Source organism: Dermacentor silvarum, chromosome 7 (genome assembly GCF_013339745.2).
Source record: "Dermacentor silvarum isolate Dsil-2018 chromosome 7, BIME_Dsil_1.4, whole genome shotgun sequence".
Taxonomy (NCBI): Eukaryota; Metazoa; Arthropoda; class Arachnida; order Ixodida; family Ixodidae; genus Dermacentor; species Dermacentor silvarum.
This window is the reverse complement of record NC_051160.1, coordinates 158815511-158835264: the sequence shown is the minus strand read 5'-3', so window position 1 is coordinate 158835264 and position 19754 is coordinate 158815511. Positions and strand designations below refer to the sequence as shown.

General features: G+C 45.4%; 1 protein-coding gene across 1 annotated transcript in view; it reads left to right on the top strand.

Moving 5' to 3' along the window:
• Window positions 1-14620, top strand: part of LOC119458620 (cytochrome P450 4c3-like) — a 95599-nt gene extending 80979 nt beyond the window's left edge. The window contains exons 11-12 of the mRNA XM_037720463.2: window positions 2182-2361; window positions 14343-14620. Coding sequence (XP_037576391.1) covers window positions 2182-2361; window positions 14343-14500 — 338 coding nt within the window. The 3' untranslated portion in view covers window positions 14501-14620. The remainder of the gene's footprint in view (window positions 1-2181; window positions 2362-14342) is intronic.
• The last annotated feature ends 5134 nt before the right edge of the window (window positions 14621-19754 follow it).

The window sequence follows — 19754 nt, the reverse complement described above, 5'->3', positions numbered from 1 at the left end:
CGGTCCAGAGTAACTTTTTTTTTCTTCAACTTTAATTTACATAGATGCAGTAAACATATTTTGAACGTGGTTTTGATGTCTGCATTTAGCGTATTTCTGGCTAAATTTGGGTGCTCGTATTGTGGGTTAGAGTTTTTAAGAGTCTCAACTAGCGACTTTCTTTTTATTTCTGATTGACAACACTGCAGGCCCCGTGCAGCAAACACGGCTACGCTCAAATGTCATGTGTAGACTGGCATTTCAGGGATTAAATTATTTTTCTGTCGTTTGATTACGCAGACATATATGTTTTTTTTCGATTATTTAACTGAAAATTAGCAACATAGAACTACTAACAATGTTCTTGATATGAAGCTGCATGAAAACAATGCGGAATCAAAAGCAAGCGATTTTTCGCTAGTTTTGACACAATCTGGTAAATTCCCTACTCGATGCAGTGCATTAATATTTGGCTCACATGTTCACAAGAGCCGCTTTAAAGGCGGAGTGCACTGTTTGTAAAAGGCATTGAAAGGCTAGGTTATCTTCATGTCAGTTAATTGGGTATAAATAGCGCAGTCATCTGCAAACAATATAATGTTAGCGTATATGTTTGCAGGCAGATCATTATTGAAGATTAGGAAGAGGAGAGGAGCCAGAACGCTACCCTGTGGAACTCCATAGACCACTATTGTGGTGTCGAATCACTCACCGTCAATTTCTGCGAATTGAGTCGGATATTTCAAGTAATCACTTATTGAGTTAGTTAGGAGCCGTTGCTCAGTGTTAATTCAACCTTACAAATTATTTGTGGTGAGATACTCGATCGAGAGCCTTCTAAAAAATAAAATTATGGCAAAACTCATCTCACGATGACTGCGGACGGTAATGCGAATAGCAATGTAGCGACAGACCTCGAAGTCACATTTATTTCATGCATGTAGTGGTAATTCTGAGACTTTAGTTGGTTGGGCTATATGCCACATATACTCCGATATAGTCCCACTTTGCTATGGTACTCGCTCGCCAAGGTCACCCGTAAGCACGGAGGCCTGACGACAATTGTTTAACGCCGACGCAGTGACGAAGACGGAAGGATAGCGACCAAACGACAGAGGCGTAACTATAATGATACGTTCATTAATTATGACGATGCTATAAGAGGACAACGTGACGAGGACGACATGAGGACAGTGAGATGACGGCTGTAAAACGACGGTGCTGTGATGACGAAATTATGACGACAACCGGAAGAAGAAGCGGGAATGACGAGGCTGGCATGCCAGCGGCGGCATAATCATGATTGAATGATGACAGCATGATTACAATAAAATAAACAAGGAATAATTGTGTGGTTTTACTAGGCACCATTTGATTATGAGCTACGTCATGGCGGGGGACTGTGGATTAACCACCAGGGGATCTTTAACTTGCACCCAATGCATGGGATACGGGCGTTTTCGCATTGCGCCCCCATCAAAATTCGGCTGCCGTGGCCGAGATTTGATTCCGCGACACCATAGCCGCTAAGCCACCGCGGCGGGCGACGAACAAGGAATGACGTTGACGGAGGTACTGTGACGGCATGGCGAAAGTTGGATGACAAAGGTGGAATGAAGACGAGTCAACGACGGCATCACGTAATCCGAACAAAGAACTCGTGGTCCAAGTTATTAGAAAACTTGGGTCGGAGTAGAAGGTGTGACTACGACAGGATGACGAGAGTCATGTCACTAAGCTGGAATTATAACGATGGAACGAACACGACGGTAACGCTATGGCGGTGTGACAACGAATGCATGGTGACAAGGATGGCTTCACTTCAACGGCATACCGAGTGTAGGATGACGAACCTTAAATGATGGCGATTCATCGACCACGACGGCATCACAACCACGAGCCCACACCTAGTGGCACAAGCTATTAGACAACTTGGGCCACTGGGTTAGCGTGGAAGGCGTGACAACGACGTCATGACGAAAGTAACATATCAGGAAGCTGGAATAACCCTACAGTGCAATGACCATGACGGCATCACGATCAGGAGCACATACCTAGTGGCTCAAGTAGGTAGGCAACTTGTGCCACTCGTTGTGCGTAGATAGATAGACACGGCTGAAGTAGGCCATGAATACTATTCGCATTAAAACCGCACATCTGTATATGTATACAAACCAAATAATAATAATAATTTTCGTGCAGGTGGCAAAACCCTCCCCAAGGGAACACTCGTGCAGATCGCCAACTACTTCCTGCATCGCGATCCCAAGGTATTTCCGAAGCCCGAGGAGTTCCACCCGGAGAGGTTTCTACCAGAGAACTGCAGAGGGCGCCATCCGTATGCCTACGTGCCTTTTTCAGCGGGTCCGCGAAACTGCATCGGTAAGTCGCGCTTTCAACACATCTACTCACCCTGGCTTTCCTTTATCCCTTCTCTCTCTCACCCACACACATCTACTCACTTCCATTCATTAATGTGTCGGCAATAAAGCGCTCATGCGAACGAAAACCCGGTGGCGTCCCTCAGGGACCTCATGCCGTGGGAGAGGAGGAAAGTATAGAGGGGAGGATGGAAGTGTGTGACTACGCAGGTGGAGAGGACGAAAGAGGTTGAGACGGGAGGTGAGAGATGGTGTGTGAATGAGGAAAAGGGGTGTCACCTCTCACCTTAATTGCCAAAAGGTGTACAGGTTGCGCTTGACGTCGCACTTCGGAACCGACAACTGGGTGCCAAGGAAGAGGAAGAAATAGCGCTGTGGCGGGTCTGCGGCGGACTTGGCAGACTGCTTGTGGCGTTTAACAGGTCCATACATGTCTTGTGATGGCACGTCTCTTTTTGTAGAACGTGAAGTGGCATGCGTTAGGCGTTGTTAGGAAGCCTTTTGTGTCATTTTCAGGCGTTAACTTACTTAAGGCTTGCGAACGGTTTGTGCTCACGCATTTCGTCGAATCAACCGATGGATCGGCCATTTTTGGACACAATATGCATCGCTATCGGCCGGATCGGAGCTGCATGGGGTATCTCCAAAGTGGAAAGATAGGCGATCGCTCACATTGTCTTTCCACACACCTCCGGCCCCTAAAGACCCCCCTCACCAGGCCACATAGCAAACTTTCGATATATGCTGTATATTTTTACGTGCCCTCTGGGAGGCGTTCTACCACAATAATTTTTCGCATTCGTTAATAATTAGCCGAGATAGAAATGTTTGAAGTGTCGCGAACCCATGATTTCATGCTGCGGGCTTGACTGCCAACATGGACACTCTCGCTACTTGCCCCGTCTAGCTTCCACAAGCAAAGTTTATTTCCTGCGGTCTCCCAAACCGAAGCCAGGGGATAGCATCATGTACACGTCCCGATCCCTGCCTTCTCTTATTTCTCGCGTTTTTGATGTGCGGCGTACTGCCAGTGGCGGTCTCACGCACGGCCCGCGAGCTGTTGCGTTTGTTTCATTTCGCTATGTGTACGATCTTGCGAGGTATGCACGAGAACACCGGCGCTGTTGTCTGGCTACTTCTGCGAAATGAATCCCTCAGTTTAAAAAAAAAAACTTCTCGGGCAAGCTGGTGCTGAGATTTCCTAGGTATACTTGACTGTGGCGTGAAATACATTTAGTGAAAAGGGGACAGAAGAAATGTATTTCGCGCCACAGTCAAGTATACCTAGGGAATCCCTCAGTGCGCGCATGTTTGGAGAGGCTGGAGGGCTCATGGATCCTTACCGCAAAACGCCGCGTCGTTGTACCGCTGGCACCAGACTAGCTTTATGAAAATTAAGCAAGTGTTAGACGTTTGTAAAACATGAAGGAGAAAGCCTGATTGCATCGGAACGCACGACAGAACTCGCCGGAATCGCCGGACCTACTGGAAGTGGGCCAGTGTCGTCAGTGCCTTCGCAGAGGGAGGGGCCGTATGGGAACGCTGGCATGATCAGTGGCGTCGGAGCCAGCTGTGGAAGCAGACGACGAACGCGCGAGTTCGGCACGAGCATGTCTCTGTGACCACGTGACGTGTGCAATCAGGCACGTGACTAGGCCCAAAGCCAGAACCACGGAGCAGCCGTGGCTTCAAGGAAACGTGCTCGCCTCGCACCGCGGACGCTCGCGTTTGATTCCCACCCAGACCGAAATGTGCCAAATTTTTTTTTCAAAGCCACTAATTTACTTTTTTTCCAGGAGCCTCTCTAAGAAATGTCACGTCAAAAAAAAGAACATTTTCTGACATGCTTTTATTACTCTTTGCGGCGCCGGCCATTTTTCATGGCGCAGTTTCTCCAAGCTCACCGCCAAGCGCACCGCCAACATAGACACCTAAGGCTTTCGCCTTAATAATTGATTGCCACGTGAGCACTGAGGTATACGCGAAGCAGATCATAGAGCAAGATCACGTGCTGGAACACGGTAGAAACTTAGAGTTTCTAAAAAAAAGGCTCATAAACAGGTAGCCTAGCATGGAGGTAATACTATCCGTGAGGTCGACAAGTTAGCTGGCGGGGAGGCCTCAATGGTCGGCTGAACAAAGATTGACACTTTTTCACAGCCGTACTGATGGTGACATGGTTGTTGATACACTGCTAATGGGATAAAACCATCTGTTTGAGGTATTCCTAGATTAAGTCACCCATGACATTTATCTTGGATCTTGAAAGTTGAGCTCCAAGACTGATATGATGCGTATATCACCGACAGTAAACAGCAGACTAACAATACCAGAGTTACTCAATCCAGTCACTGGGGAATTAATTATTGCAATCAAGCAATAACTTAGTCAATGGAGTTAGAAAGCTCTTCTGAATCACCTTTCTAACAGTAGAGTAACACTGTACTAAATTTTCCAACAATACATTTATGTTTCCCTGAAATGTCCTTGGTTTCAAAATGTCGAGCTTCGTAACCATGTGCACATTTAGAAGTATGCCTTATAGAGATACACTGGCAATTTAATCACTCCACCATGGATGATAAAAAATCTCAAAAGGCAAAATTCTACTCATATTCAAAGATGCGTCATTTGAAAGAACACTTGCTGTTTTTAGACACACTGTTTTATTAAAGGTCACGTTCAGAGCAAGGGACTAGCACAACTAGGTCTATAATTGGCAGCCCATAATGATGCTTCTACAGAACTGCTGTGAAACAGTATTGCATGAAGCTACACTGACTCACTACAACTGCAGAAGATTGCTCTCTTCATTCAAACAGCAAAGACATTTCTTTCTATTCGTGGTCAATGAGTAAAATGCCTGTGCTCACATTGTTAAAATTACATATTTCCTTATGATAAATTACATATTTCTTGAGCATAAAAGCATGTGTGTCTCGACAGAGCGATTTTTTTGGGGGGTAGGGAGATAGTAAGCGAGTATGGAAAAGATGCAATAACAGTCGATTTAATAAAATATGGAGGTGATATCATGCTTGAAAAGCTTGCGGCCCTGTATACGCAATGCCTCATGAGTTCAAATGTACCAGAAAGCTGAATCACTAACATTATACTCATTCATAAGAAGGGAGACGTTAAAGAATTGAAGAATTACAGACCCATTAGCTTGCTTTCAGTATTGTATAAAATATTCACCAAGATAATTTCCAATAGAATCAGGGCAACACTTGACTTCGGCCAACCGAGAGAACAGGCTGGCTTTAGGAAAGAATATTCTACGATGGATAATATCCATGTCATAAATCAGGTTATAGGGAAATCTGTGGATTACAATCAAGCTCTCTATATGGCTTTCATATATTATGAAAAGGCATTTGATTCAGTAGACATACCAGCAGTCATAGAGGCATTGCGTAATCAAGGAGTACAGAAGGCATACGTGAATATCTTAGCAAATATCTACAAGGATTGCACAGCAACTTTGGGTCTCCACAAGAAAAGTAGAAAGATACCTATCAAGAAAGGGGTCAGGCAAGGAGGCACAATCTCTCCAATGCTATTCACTGCATTCTTAGAAGAAGTATTGAAGCTCTTAGACTGGGAAGGCTTAGGAGGGAGGATCAACGGCTAATATCTCAGCAACCTTCGGTTTGCAGATGACATTGTCCTATTCAGCAACAATGGAGATGAATTACAACAAATGATTGAGGTCCTTAATTGATAAAGTGTAAGAATTGGGTTGAAGATGCATATGCAGAAGACAAAAATATTGTTCAATAGCCTCGCAAGGCAACAAGAATTCAGGATCGCCTGTCAGGCTCTAGAGAATGTAAAGGAGTACGTTTATCTAGCTCAATTACTCACAGGGGACCCTGATCATGAGAGAGAAATTTGCAGGAGAATAAAATTCGGTTGCAGTGCATACGGCAGGCATGGCCAAATCATGAATGGGAGCTTACCACTGTCATTGAACAGGAAAGAGTACAATCATTGCATTCTACCGGTGCTAACATATGGGGCAGAAACTTGGAGGCTAACAAAGAAGCTCGAGAATAAGTTAAGGACAGCACAAAGAGCAATGGAATGGAAAATATTAGGCCTAACGTTAAGAGACAGGAAGAGAGTGGTGTGGATCAGAGAACAAGGGGGGATAGCCGATATTCTAGCGGACAGTAAGCGGAAGAAATCGAGCTGGGCAGGCCATGTAATGCGTAGGATGGATAACCGGTGGACCATTGGAGTCACAGAATGGATACCAAGAGAAGGGAAGCGCAGTCGAGGACGGCAGAAAACTAGGTGGGGTGATGATGTTAGGAAATTTGCAGGCGCTAGTTGGAATCATCTAGCGCAAGACAGCGGTAAATGGTGATCACAGGGCGAGGCCTTCGTCCTGCAGTCGACATGAATAGGCTGATGATGGTGATGATGATGATTATGAAGCGAGTCTGGTGCAAGAGGTGTGGGAAATACGTGTTCTTCATATTGTTGTGTGCTTCTTTATCAGCCATGGCATTGAAAGGGCCAGAGCTGTACCCAGTGTAGGCAAACATTAAAAAGTGAGTTATTGTGAAGCTTGTTTATCTTCTGACAACTGACAAAGTAACGTGACTTTTACTGACTTGCTTCAGCTGTTTAGTGGAATTTGTGTATGTTTGTATTTGGCGATGTTTGATAAACATGAGGCTGCCTGATTGGCGTCATCTATTCCTATACCATGTACCAGCCCCATTCAGCAGACTCTTGTCATGTGTGGTACGGAGCTCAAGTAGAGTTGCAGACATCCATCGCATATTCCTTATGTTCATAAATACGGAAATGCATAAGGCTCACCAATACCATGCTTCCGTTTCCTGTAATAGCAGCGTCTGTACAAAATACATTGTCCAAAGGAACATCTGTATAAACCATTAACATGACCTTTGGTCTCTTCTTGTAGCAAGTACTTTGGTCTCTTCTGTAATGCAAGCGCATTTGCAGGGGCAGTTAATCTACTTGAAGCACTCCAATACTGACGCGTTGGGAAATGGTCAAAGGGTTCAGAAGCAACTGCAACAAGTGGCCTATAAAATGCACATGCTCGTTCACGTTCGATTGCTAATGCTGCTATGGTGTTCAGCTGGGCATGTTCTTGAGTGTACATCGAGGTACTGTGAGGGAGAGTAGCTATTGCCCTCATCACGTTCTGAATATTGATCAAAATCTGGTCCCTCTGCTTCAGTGAGAACCAGTAAAACTGAGCCTATGAAATAATGCATCGCTGAAGTACAGACCAAACAATGTCACCGGTTACCTCAGTACATGCTCCTCCACATTTAGGAACAATCATTTATATCGGGTGGAGGGTTGACATTGGTCTCTTTTTTATTTTGCCTAGTCACTTTGATAGTATTCCAAGCTGGTGAATATCGAGACCAAGGATCAGTACTGCTGCCTCATGTAACAAACACCAGTGCAGTAGCCAAGAACTTCTTGGTGGTGTGTGTGTGTATTTTGGGGGGCGGGGCATGCATTTGACTTTGTAATAGGGGTGTGTGAGGGGGCAGGCAAGCATGCCTGCACATCGTTCTATGCCAGGTACACAGAAATTTTGAGTTCGGGATCACGGGGTTACGCTCCTGGTGTGCCCACTCCCTCCCCTTCCCCCCCATGGCTGCGCCACTGACGAGGATGCTACAAGGTAATGCTGGCTTAGCCTTGTGCGGTTGGAAACGGCTCTCTCAAGTTAATTGCCGAGAATTGTTAGAAAGCTATATTGTTACTCTTTTTCCTTACAGCAAGGTGTGTATTGTACAGAACATGTTATGCACGAATGATGGATGTCGCTACACCTATTGCAGCCTGCAAATGTGAACCACCATTCAGGAACACAGCAGTACAGGGCAGTAGTGCTAGTAAAATGGCATAATTGGCAAGGCTTCATTAGGCATAAACTGGAGTTAAATGTCATTCTTGATTAAAATGGCTGCGACATACAAGAGGCTTTGTTTTGTGGCTATTATCTGGTTTCCGTGCCTCCACTGGATGAGCTGTATTATTGTTGCACCCCTCTGACAATAAACATTTGCCTGTGATTACTTGTTCTTGCTTCCATACTATCGCATATATTCTTGATGATCAGGTCCCTGTCTAAACAACGTGGCCTCTAGCTGTTTAGGTTTTAGTTTTGTAGACTAGTATGGTGTAAACGTATCTGAAAATAAGCAGTATAAGCGCTCAATACTAGAGCTTTTGGAAGCTGCTGCTATGAAATTAATGGTCAAGCTCAGAAATGGTCAGCTGAAGCGGCCACGATGAATGAGTTACTGAAGCTATAAAAGTTGCTTTTCTGAATAACTTTGCAAAGGCAATTACAGCAACGAGTGTGCCACGTTTTGCAAGAATTCACGTTTATCTGATACATACTTGTTTTGAGAAATTGTCCCAATTACTAAGAGCACATCTACTGTAGAAGCTTCAAAGCAATACAATGACAGCCACACCGCTCGACCACGTGGAAATAAAAAATTTCATAAGGTAGGACACCGCTCACTGAGTTAAAAAGAAAAAAGAAACAAGAACACATGTGGTCGTTTATTGAAATTGCTTTTTATTTTTTTAAGTGTAATGCATAACTATTAGTTACTGCAGAGTGTATTAATGTTAAGTGGGTTTCTACATTACTCTCACATATGCCTCTCTGTGTGCAACACAATGTTGCACATACACGTAATCATGCGTGCCTTCCACTAGTATGCACTTTCTGGATCGAAACTGAGTGAATGAAATCGCATGTGGGTCATTTCTAGTTCCAGGTATAACGTTCTGGCTGACAGCACTAAGGACTAGAAACAAGAAAAAAATTCACAATAGTTAGGTGCCTTCTTTTAATGCAGTGAAACGTAACTGATGTCCGAGTACGCATTCACAAGACGTGCACTTGAACACATTACTAAAGTACTTCAAAGCCTTCCCAAGCAGACAAATGTGCAGGCCTTTTTGAATTTGTTCGATTTATCATTTTCAGCACGCCAGAAGGAAAAAAAAGAACACGGACTTTTTTAGAAGCTAGCTGACACCACAAATAGCTGCACTTAGATCTGCGCGGCAGCTAGTTCTTTTTCTCAGAATCTGTCTCAGAAAAGAAAAGTTTGAGCGTCACGTTCATTGGATCCGCGCCGTACGCAACCACTCACCACCGCAGCTAAAGAAGCCGCATAATGTAAAAGGCAAGTTGGGCAAGTGGTCATCCGAAACGCGCTGTTCAGTCGACGCAGTACGCACTCCGATTTCTGCAAGTCTGTGGGTGAGGCTTCACTAGCTGTTTGCATATCGGGGCGCAGTGGGGAATGGCCCGAGCACGGCCGCGCGAAGAGCCACAATACTAACTGTATTGTGCACAGATAACGAAAAAAGTAGCAGTTTCGCCCGAAAGGCGAAGCATCGATAGCAATAGCAAATTAGTAGAGAGCTATACGAAGCAAGCATAGTAGTTAATGGGCCGTATAAAGTTGTAAACATTCGCTTACTGACTAAATAGACAAGCACGGTGTCAGGCGCGCACAGGTAAACATGAACACATCTCACTCGATGACCGCGGAAACTCGCTGTGAAAACGCCGGAGCGAGAAAACAGTGGGCAAATTGACGAAGGCACAGCGCTTACGAAGCTACCGGCACTCGGCGTATGCACTTTGTCCCCATCGCAGATCGCTTCGCAGATGAGGCCCGCGCGGGCGCGCACTTCACCCACGTCGCAGATCGCTTTCAAGATACTGTGTCCGCGCGGCCGCGCTGTGAGCAGCAGCCGACGGAGCATAACGCACCCCCTCCCTCTCCGTCACCTCGCTCCCGTGCCTCGCGCGCGAGAGACCGCGCGGTTCCTTTCTCCCTCGCGTGCGCTACATTGATCCGCGATTGCCGGTTCACCCTCGTACGCTTTCACTCGCACAGACACCGCACGGCGCGCGGCGACGATGACGGCATTGGCAGGAATGCGCTTGGAGTGTCCATATAATTGCTATCGCAATAAAAGCAATGGCTTCGCGGCGGCCGATCACCGCCGTGCTGCGCACCGGTGCAAGTAGTTCTTCTGCGCGGTATAAATGTACCACAGTATACGAAACACTCCGACGGTCGCACAAATTCTCTCGCAAGCACACATACCGACACACGCGTAAGAACTACGAAGAGCAAAACGGGTGGGTCACCAACGCCGACGACAGTGGCGCTTCGCGGGCTTTGGCTTCAGTTTCACTTTCAATTGATGGGAAAACGAACAGAAGCGAGGACATTCTGCGACCGAAGCCATCAAAGTCCTAGTCCCGCTTCCAAAGTGAGATGTCGGGGGCGATCTTGCAGCGCGACAGGACATTCTGGTCTACGAGACGAACAAATAGTCTATTATATCGTTCTGAAGAATTTCACTGGCACTCTGGAAATGTCTAATTTTGCAGAAAAAACATTTGAACAATATATATCTCATTGCTCGTTTACTTCCAACGCATGTGTATAATAAATGAAAATAAAATAAAAATAAAATAGAATAAGAAATAGAACTTCGTTTACGTTTACGGAAGCCTTCTCTCTTCTAAACTCCCTCTTTAAAAAGTTGTAAAATTGAGGCTGTCCCTCCTTCTTTCATCCCCATTTTTCGATGGAGAAATATGGAGGACGCTAAACATTTCTACACCACTGTGAGGGAGCGCGGCTTTCAGGAACGTAGTCTCAAGGGACGTCGCAGCCTTTAGAATACCCTTTTCGGCTTATTGACGTTTACAGTGTATAGCCGAACGCGTGTCGTTCGAAGGATCCGTAACATCGCATAGCCGCTCTGTGACCGATGAAGAACAACAGCGTGCCCGTGAGGATCGCCTTCGCTAACAGAAGCGGGAGGGGGAGCGAAAGCATAGGTAATGAACTGCAGTACATCAGTGACCACAAAGCGATGGTTACCATAATGACAAAGTAAAGAGAAAAGAGGATGACAACAACGGACTTATGTGTTTGTGTCTATCTTTAATCAGTACAGCAGTTAACCATATATGACTCAATGTAGTCATCAACAAGTACAGCTTCGCTGGTCTTCCATCTTCACATAGTGGAAGGGCTCTGAATTTTTTCTTCGCTATGATGCTTTGCAGGTGCGTCTCGTAGAGCATTTCGATTTCATTCAAGATGTCAACCTCGCGCCGAAATGGATGAAAGAGTGTGACTCTTTCCCTCCTGAAGTTGGTCTGGTCGTCTCGTCTGTACCCCCTGTAACGTATGATGCATGGTTGTTCGCGACGGCGATACGCGTTCGGTTTGTTTCATCTTTAAACAGTTACAAAGGAGTTACATCTTTAAACAGTGCTCAATCAGCATGCAGTGAATTTCATTGGATTAATACTGCATCTATTAGTGCTTCTGCAAGAACTACAGGCTTGTTAAAATCATTACATAAAAGAAGATAACTTGTACAAAAAGATTTAAAAGCAACCATTTAACATACGATTAAAAAGGGTGCTACAAGGAATATTGTAATATTCGTAAAAATCAATAAAAGAACTCAAACAAATGCTATTATGAGAATGTAATCAATCGTTCCGGCATACTCTATCAATTAAGCAACGGCGAATAATAAATTCATTTCTTAACAACCCCGTCTGCTCGCAAATAACAAATATTGTGCAGGATGGGGTTGCTTTTTCTGGTCCAACAAAAATTGCCAATGCATTTAGCGCATTTTTTTCTAATCAGGCATCCGCCCAGTTTTCAAATCTTCCACACGGTTTTCCGCCAGATCTCCAAATGTCCGCCCGATTATATGTGGACATACGCTTGCATTCTTTGCCAGGGATTTTATTGAGCCATGCGCATTTCTAATCGCCCAGTGTGTTTTTGTTACTTGATTCAAATTTTTGCTGCCAATTTTCCTTGTTTGCTTGACGTTAAACGGCATATTTTTTCGGTTGTTTGATTTCCTGTGTTGCTTATGTTCTCCTGCTTTCGCCATATGTTGTTTTCTTTACCGCCCCCTCACCACCAACGCAATACTCCAATTTGGAGCTGTGATTAAGTGGGTGTGTAAATACGTAAATAAATAAATAAATTCGCCACCAGATACACCTGTGATCTCACGTCATTTAGCACATTCCTATTTTTTATCCCACCTCACCTGGTAAAGTAGGAAACACTCTTCTTAATGTGAAAATAACCACTTAAGGAATTTAACATATTCGCACAAGCCATATGAAGCCAATAGTTGACATCACACACGTGTGGTTATTCATTATGAATCTCATTTTTGAAACCGGCTGTATTTCCCGAAGAACAAAAGCATAGCAAACTAATTTCCATAGTCAAGAAAGGCGATAAATCTTCATTTACCTACTATAAACCTATTTCTATCCTTCGTTTATTCAGCAAGCTAATCGAAAAACTTATCAAAGTTAGACTATCTTGTTACCTTCAAAAATTTCACATGCTGCACCCAAAACAATTCAGCTTTCGACCGGAATACTATACTGACCTTGCGTTAATAACTTTCACCAGCAGATGTAAATGGCAAACTGGTGAAAGGAACTATGCCGGCTCCACATTTGTTGTTTTCAGCAAAGCCTTCGACTCCACTATTTGACTGTAATAATATTATACACTAAAATTACTGCTTACGGAACCAATGGTACCCCACTAAAATTGTTTCTTACACAAAAGGAAGCAATATATCGGGTGTTTTATCTGCCAGAAATATTTGGGTCCTTCAAGGCTCCATACTGGATCTTCTTTTATTTGTACTCTATATTAATGCTCTCACTGGTTGCATTTCTTAATCCACTGACTGTTTATTCCATGCTGAGTGTACCACACTGACTACTTTATTACCTGTTTCGACATTTTAACATCCCAACTAAGATCTGACCTGATGAATTTATCTGTGTGGTGTGAAAGAAACAGGTTACATATTAGCCCCTCAAAGAATAAGTTTACCATTTTCAGTTCAAGGTCTCCTGATCTTTCAGATGTACCCCCAGTTGGTATCAACTCCCATACCATACCACCGACTGAACAGTTTACCGTTTTGGGTGTTAAAATAAAGAATTCCTTAAAATGAAACCTTCACATTGTGCACTTGCTGAATAAGATATCTCATTGAATCAGAATTGTTCTAAAAAAACGACATTACTTCCAACAAATCCTAATCACACTTCACTATGCCTTCATCTACACTCACTCAAAAAACTGCATTAGACCTTGGGGTAAAGACTTACAAAACCCACCAAGCTCCACTTCAATGAAATCCAAATCAAGCCATCCGTGCGATTACATGGAGCCCTCGCGATTCTCATGTCTCTCCTCTGTTTCCTCATCTCAGTATACTCCAGGTTCTTGATTTGGTTAATTATAATGTCAGAATGTTTGCATATCGCTTCAATTCATCGATAGAAATGAGATCATTAATCACAACGTCACTAGACTCTCATTGCAAAAGAATCTTATGCAAAAAGTTCCAATTGGGCATTCATCCAAAGGAGCTTTTGTTAATTAAACTATGGAATAATTTACGTTATGAAATGCAAACTAAATCATCGCTTTCATAATTTAAGCGAACTCTGAGGCCATACATCCCTTTTTCTGCATTTGATAATTCGCAATTACCCCGTATCGGGTCAAGGCGGTTCTACTTATGTTCTATGTTCTGTGTAATCTGTCTAATGACGTTTTGATGTTTTCAATCAGCATTCGATGTAACTTATCAGTTTTTTGCGGTTACCCAAATGTGGAGTTCTACAATTTACTGCCTCTTTTATTTATTCGCATTTGTTTGCACTTAGGACACCTCACTGCATTTTTTTATTTCATGTATTAACTATGAGAGGTTCCATTAGTGTGATTTCACTTTGGGACCGCTTCGTGTATATTGCTCCTAACTTGTATATCGTTTCACAGTGTGTACTGAAGCAAATAAAACTTCAAACTTGAAACTTCCTCATTATTTCAATTTTTCTTCTCAACATTTCAGGCCAAAAGTTTGCGTTAGCGGAAGAGAAGATTGTGGTCGCCAACATATTGCGCCGCTTCAAGATCGAATCTCTTGATCACCGAGACCAGGTGGCGCTTGCATTCGAAATGGTGCTTCGTCCTCGCAGTGGACTCAGGATAAAATTCACGCCTCGGTGATTTCGTTCATCCCATCTTCAGAATCGTACAGTAATGCATAAATGACATGTAGCTAAATATATTTATAGAAATTGTGTGCTTTAGGAATTGACAAACGCGTTATTAAAAAAGCGTGTGAGTTTTATTATTATTGCTAGTGTAATCAATTGGGTGTTCCTGCTAATGCACCGAGAACGGCTCTGCAAAGACATTGCTACGAAAAAAACGACATCCGAATACAGGGTGTTTGTGGGCAACTGTGTGGGCGCTGGTCAGCCAGACGCACAAGAAGGCAACCAGAGACACAAAGAGATGTCTTTATGATACGAAACGGCACATGGGACGAATACGGGAACACATAAACTATACAGATATACTTGGGTAACTGTCACGCTCGAGCACTCACAATGCTAATCAGGAGTCCGGCCTCGTGGCCACGGCTCGGCGGACTTGGCTCTGACGGCGGTGGGTACGGGCAGCAGTTGAAGTTCAGGATGGCACCAGGACGTAGCCCGGTTCCGGAGCATTAGCTCTGGGTCGTAGCCCGAGCTCGGCAGCACGGCGCTGGGTTGCGAGCCAGGACAAAGCCCAGCACAGCAGTGGGGTGAAAGCCGGGACGACGCCCGCTTTGGAGAACAGGACCAGGGCTGTGGGACGTAGCCCGAGCCTGGCAGCACGACAGCGGTCGTGCTAACGGGGACGAGGCCCTGCCCAGCAGGACCCGCGACGATGGCAGAAGCCGGGGCGGCGCCCGGTTTGCAGTACAGGACCGGGATGCCGGGACGTGGGCCGGCGCTCGGTCCGCTCCATCTCGCTGCACTGCCCGTTCTGTCAGCCTGGCGGCCCCGTCGTTCCAGATGGTCTCTCCCGGCACGCACACCGACCACGCGCACCAGCGACGCTCACTCCGGCGCTTTTCGGCCCCGCACGCCGAGCACAAGCACCGAAAAGCCCGCGCATTTTTGAATATCGGCCCCGCACACCGATCACAGGTCGTCCTTCTACCACACTTCCCCCCGGTGCAAGTGTAGCGAGGTGGTGATTCAGGCGAGGGTGGTCACACAAATAGTACTGAGAACGGGATGCGGGACAATTGTTACAGTCTGGGGGTACGTAACTTGACCCACGCACTTAACATATATCGACAGTCTACTCAGGGATGCTAGATAGTCGGCTGAGGTAATCTGCACCCACATTATCGGATCCTCGAATATATTCGACGCGGAAGTCGTAGTCCATCAGCAATAAACTCCAGCGCAATATTCGGGAATTGACCTGTCGTGCAGAATTGATATATCGAAGTGGTTGATGGTCAGACTGCAGGATGAAAGGTCGGCCGTATAGGTTTATGTGGAACTTTTGTACACCCCAGACGATGGCGAGGCATTCTCTCTCAATTGTCGAATATGGCGCCTCGCGTGGTAGCAGTTTCCTGCTGGCGTAAGACACTGGATGCAGGTGTCCGTCGTATTCTTGTAACAGGACGGCTCCAAGACTTCGTGATGATGCATCTGTGTGCAGCACAAATGGTTTTTCAAGATCGGGCGCCTTTAATACAGGGTGGTGCGAGAGTGTCTGTTTCAGTTGCTCAAACTCATCCTGGTGGATGTTGCGCCAGTCGAGTATATTTGGGCTCCCTTTCCTTCTGAGCTCCGTGAGAGGATGGGCGAGCTCTGCGTAGTTGGGAACGAGTTCTCGATAATATCCAGTGAGTCTGAGGAAGGCTCTAAGTTCTTTCTTGTTCCCGGGTGGTTTTGCAGAAACAATTTTCTCCGATGTATCCTTCAATGGTTGTAATATGCCTTGTCCCACAACGTGACCAAGGAAACTTGTCGTCGGGGAACCTATCTCACTTTTCTTTGGTTTGACGGTGAGATGTGCCGATCGCACACGGCGAAATATATTATGTAGTGTCGCGAGATGTTCTTCCCAAGTTGTAGTTGCGACAAGAACATCGTCAAAATAATAGTAGACGTTGGGAATGTCGCCAACTACCTCCCTCATTATTCGATTGAATACGGTGGGTGCAGTTTTTATGCCGAACGGCATGAATCGGAATTTATACAGGCCCGAGTCGCAGGAAAATGCTGTCAATTCCTTGGACTCGGTAGCCATGGGTACTTGCCAGTACCCTTTGGTGAAGTCAAACTTCGAAAAGTATCGCCGACCAGTGAGTTGTGCAAACATTACGTCGGGATGTGGTATTGGTTCCGAGTCTGGAACAATAACACTATTCAGTTGACGAAAGTCAATACATAGGCGCATCGTGCCGTCCTTCTTCTTAACAACCACAATCGGTGCTTGATACGCAGATGTGGACTTTTCTATGATGCCAAGACGAAACATTTCGGCAACTTCGTTTCCAACTGATTCCTTCACGGCAAACCGCGTTGGGTACTGCCGGAAATGAATGGGTGTGTCAGTCGTCAGTTTGAGCCGGCACTGTAAAACATCTGTCTTCCCTGGTAAGCCAGAAAAGATGTCTTGGTAGCACGAAAGGAGGGCCTCGGTTTGTTTTCGTTTGTCCCCACTTAGCTTAGGACATATGGTCACATCTCTCCATGTCTGCGTTTGGACGAGTGGAGCATGCAGGGAGTTCTCATCTTCGGTGTACAGTTGGTCGGCTGTCATCACAACGGTAGCTGTCACCGATGGAAGATCGCCGTCTGTGCTTTGCTCATACTTTTTGAGCATGTTGATATGAAAGACAGTTGTTCTCGGACCAAGATCCACAGCATAGTCTAAAGGACTCTTCGTATCCACCACGACGGGATGTGCAAAAGAGCTGGCGGCTGGCCGGTTATTCGCCTGTCCATCGCCAATCCCGCCCGGTTGAAAAAGACAACAGAAATTTATGTCGCAACTACAGAAATTTCTGTCACGACTACAGGAATTGCTGTCGTATGAGAGAAGTTTCTGACGTTTCTGTAGTTGCGAAAGACAATTCTTACGTTACGACAGAAATTCGGACGTTGCAACAGAAAAAGCCTGTCGCGACGACCAAGAGTTCGGACGTCAAAACAGAACGACACCAAAAGTTCCGAAGTCGCAACAAAAACTTTCTTCCGCGACAACGACTCTGAAGTCGAAACAGGAACTCTATCGCCACGACAGACGCTTTCTGCCGCGTCATCAGAAATTTGCCACTTTGTATGGCAACGACATAAGCTCGTGCCTCGCGACAGAAGCGCTTTTCGCCGCGATGCTTTAAAATTTTATGTCAGTTTCACATCGATGGTATACACTGCACTTTTCTCTTACGCGGTATTCAAAGGTGCTTTCTCTGAATCCGGAAATACAGATAGCACCGATACCGGTATTAAAGTCGACATCGCCAATTGTCTTAATTCCGTAGTGACGACGAGGCACAAACACTCGCCGTACCAGGCTCCTCAATATCGGCTGCTGATCGAAATCACCGCATTTGCGACAACTGCTGCGTATCCGTTTTGTTTTATTTTGTAAACTGTGGTAAGATACTGGGTTCAGAAGTGTGAGGTCGTAAGTTCGAAGCCCCGAATGAGCAAATTTGTGTTTACTTTTTACTTTTTTTATCTTTCACGTCTTACTATTTTTAAACGAACTAGTTTACGCAGTCCTAAAGAATTCTGTCATCTTTTTTTAAGTTAAATGTTGATCAAGAACCACACAGAACGTCAGACTGCAGGACGTACACTACAGGGCCTCAGACTACAGACGTCAGACCACAGACGTCAGACAGCAGTACGTCAGGCAACAAATGTCCCAAAATACGACAGACTGCAAGTTCCTCATGTGTTTTTGAACTGGGCGAGGCGTCTGCGTCTATGAAATATGTATGACTTATCTTGTTTTACATGCCAAAACCACGCTATAATTGTTAGGCACGCCGTAGCTATTCCACTTCGCATTGATTATGGCCTTCTGGCATTATTTAACGCGCACACAAAGCACAGTACACGGGCGTTCTTGCATTTAGCCCCCATCGAAATGCGGCCGCCGCGGCCGTGATTCGATCCCACGCCCTCGGGCACAGCAACGCAACGCCAGAGCAACTTGCCCGACTTACACGCTTGCACGTCGCTCCTATACGACACCTAGAAAGGAAGTTGAATTTAATAATGCGCGACATAATTGTAAAAACCGTTAATTTTGGTGGCGGAACTTAAGAGCTCAACTGAAGCGCTGTCAGCTGCGGCAGCCAGCTACCATGTACATGACATGCCTGTTCGATTGGTGGCGGCTATCGCAGCCGTATTGGCTGCCAGATCGAGCTACAGGTGGCAGTACCCACGCCGTGGTCTTCCAAGTCCCTATATCGCGCGCCGCTGCCGCAGCCGCCGGCGATCGCGCCTGCGCAGAGTGACTTTCGACCCTTTCGACATGGTTCTGAGGCGATAAAAAAATATCAAGAAGTTAAAGCTCCCGCTATCATCGTCCAATCGCAGATACAGGAGAGAGAGAAGCGGCGTTGTTCAAAGGATGGTGGTACTTTTCCGAAGGTACAGGAACATTACAAGGTAAATATATACCTGGTAGCGAAGCTTCCAAAGAAGCCCATACGTTCAAAACATGGCGGTTCATGGGGCTTAGCGCCATCTGTATGAGGAGGGAACACATCCGGCGGAAGAAAAAATCACGTGACGTCATATCCGTTAAAAACAGAAGTGATGTCATTTTGTTCTCACAGGCGCGAATTTTTTTTTCGGAGGCGCGCCGTTAGAGCTTTATGTTCAAATGCCCCGTCATTCGACTTGATGGGCGTTTCGAGCTTTCAGCGCCGAAAGCGATGCAGGAAAAGTTCATCCGTACAGGTGCCGAAATCGCATCGGTGCACAGAACATACTTTCTTTGGAGGCCGACGAACGCTTTGGACGTAGAGTGCTCGTCCTTTCGTCGGACGCCAAGACCAGTCGGCCAGTGCTGTCCCACGAAAACAACTAAAGTAAACAATTATCTGGCGGTCGCAACTCAGTGCGTTTGACTGAACAGGTTAAGAAACAATAAAATTACCCTCATCACCAAATTCAGACAAACTTCAACGAGCAAAAAAGGACGCCATGTGAGGGGGTAGTATTGTAACAGGTGAACTTTACGAGCGCGCCTTTCTGCACACTTTCAAGAGCTGCATTGCATTGCAAGTGACAGCGGCGTCAACGGCCGCCGCTATCGGTGGGTGCTCTTACGGTGGGTGCTGAAAAAAAGTATTTATTGATAATGATCAAGTAAAATAGAGTTGTTATTTTCTCACCATGCCTATATAAAATTGATTAGTAACCTTATTTTTGTGGAATGA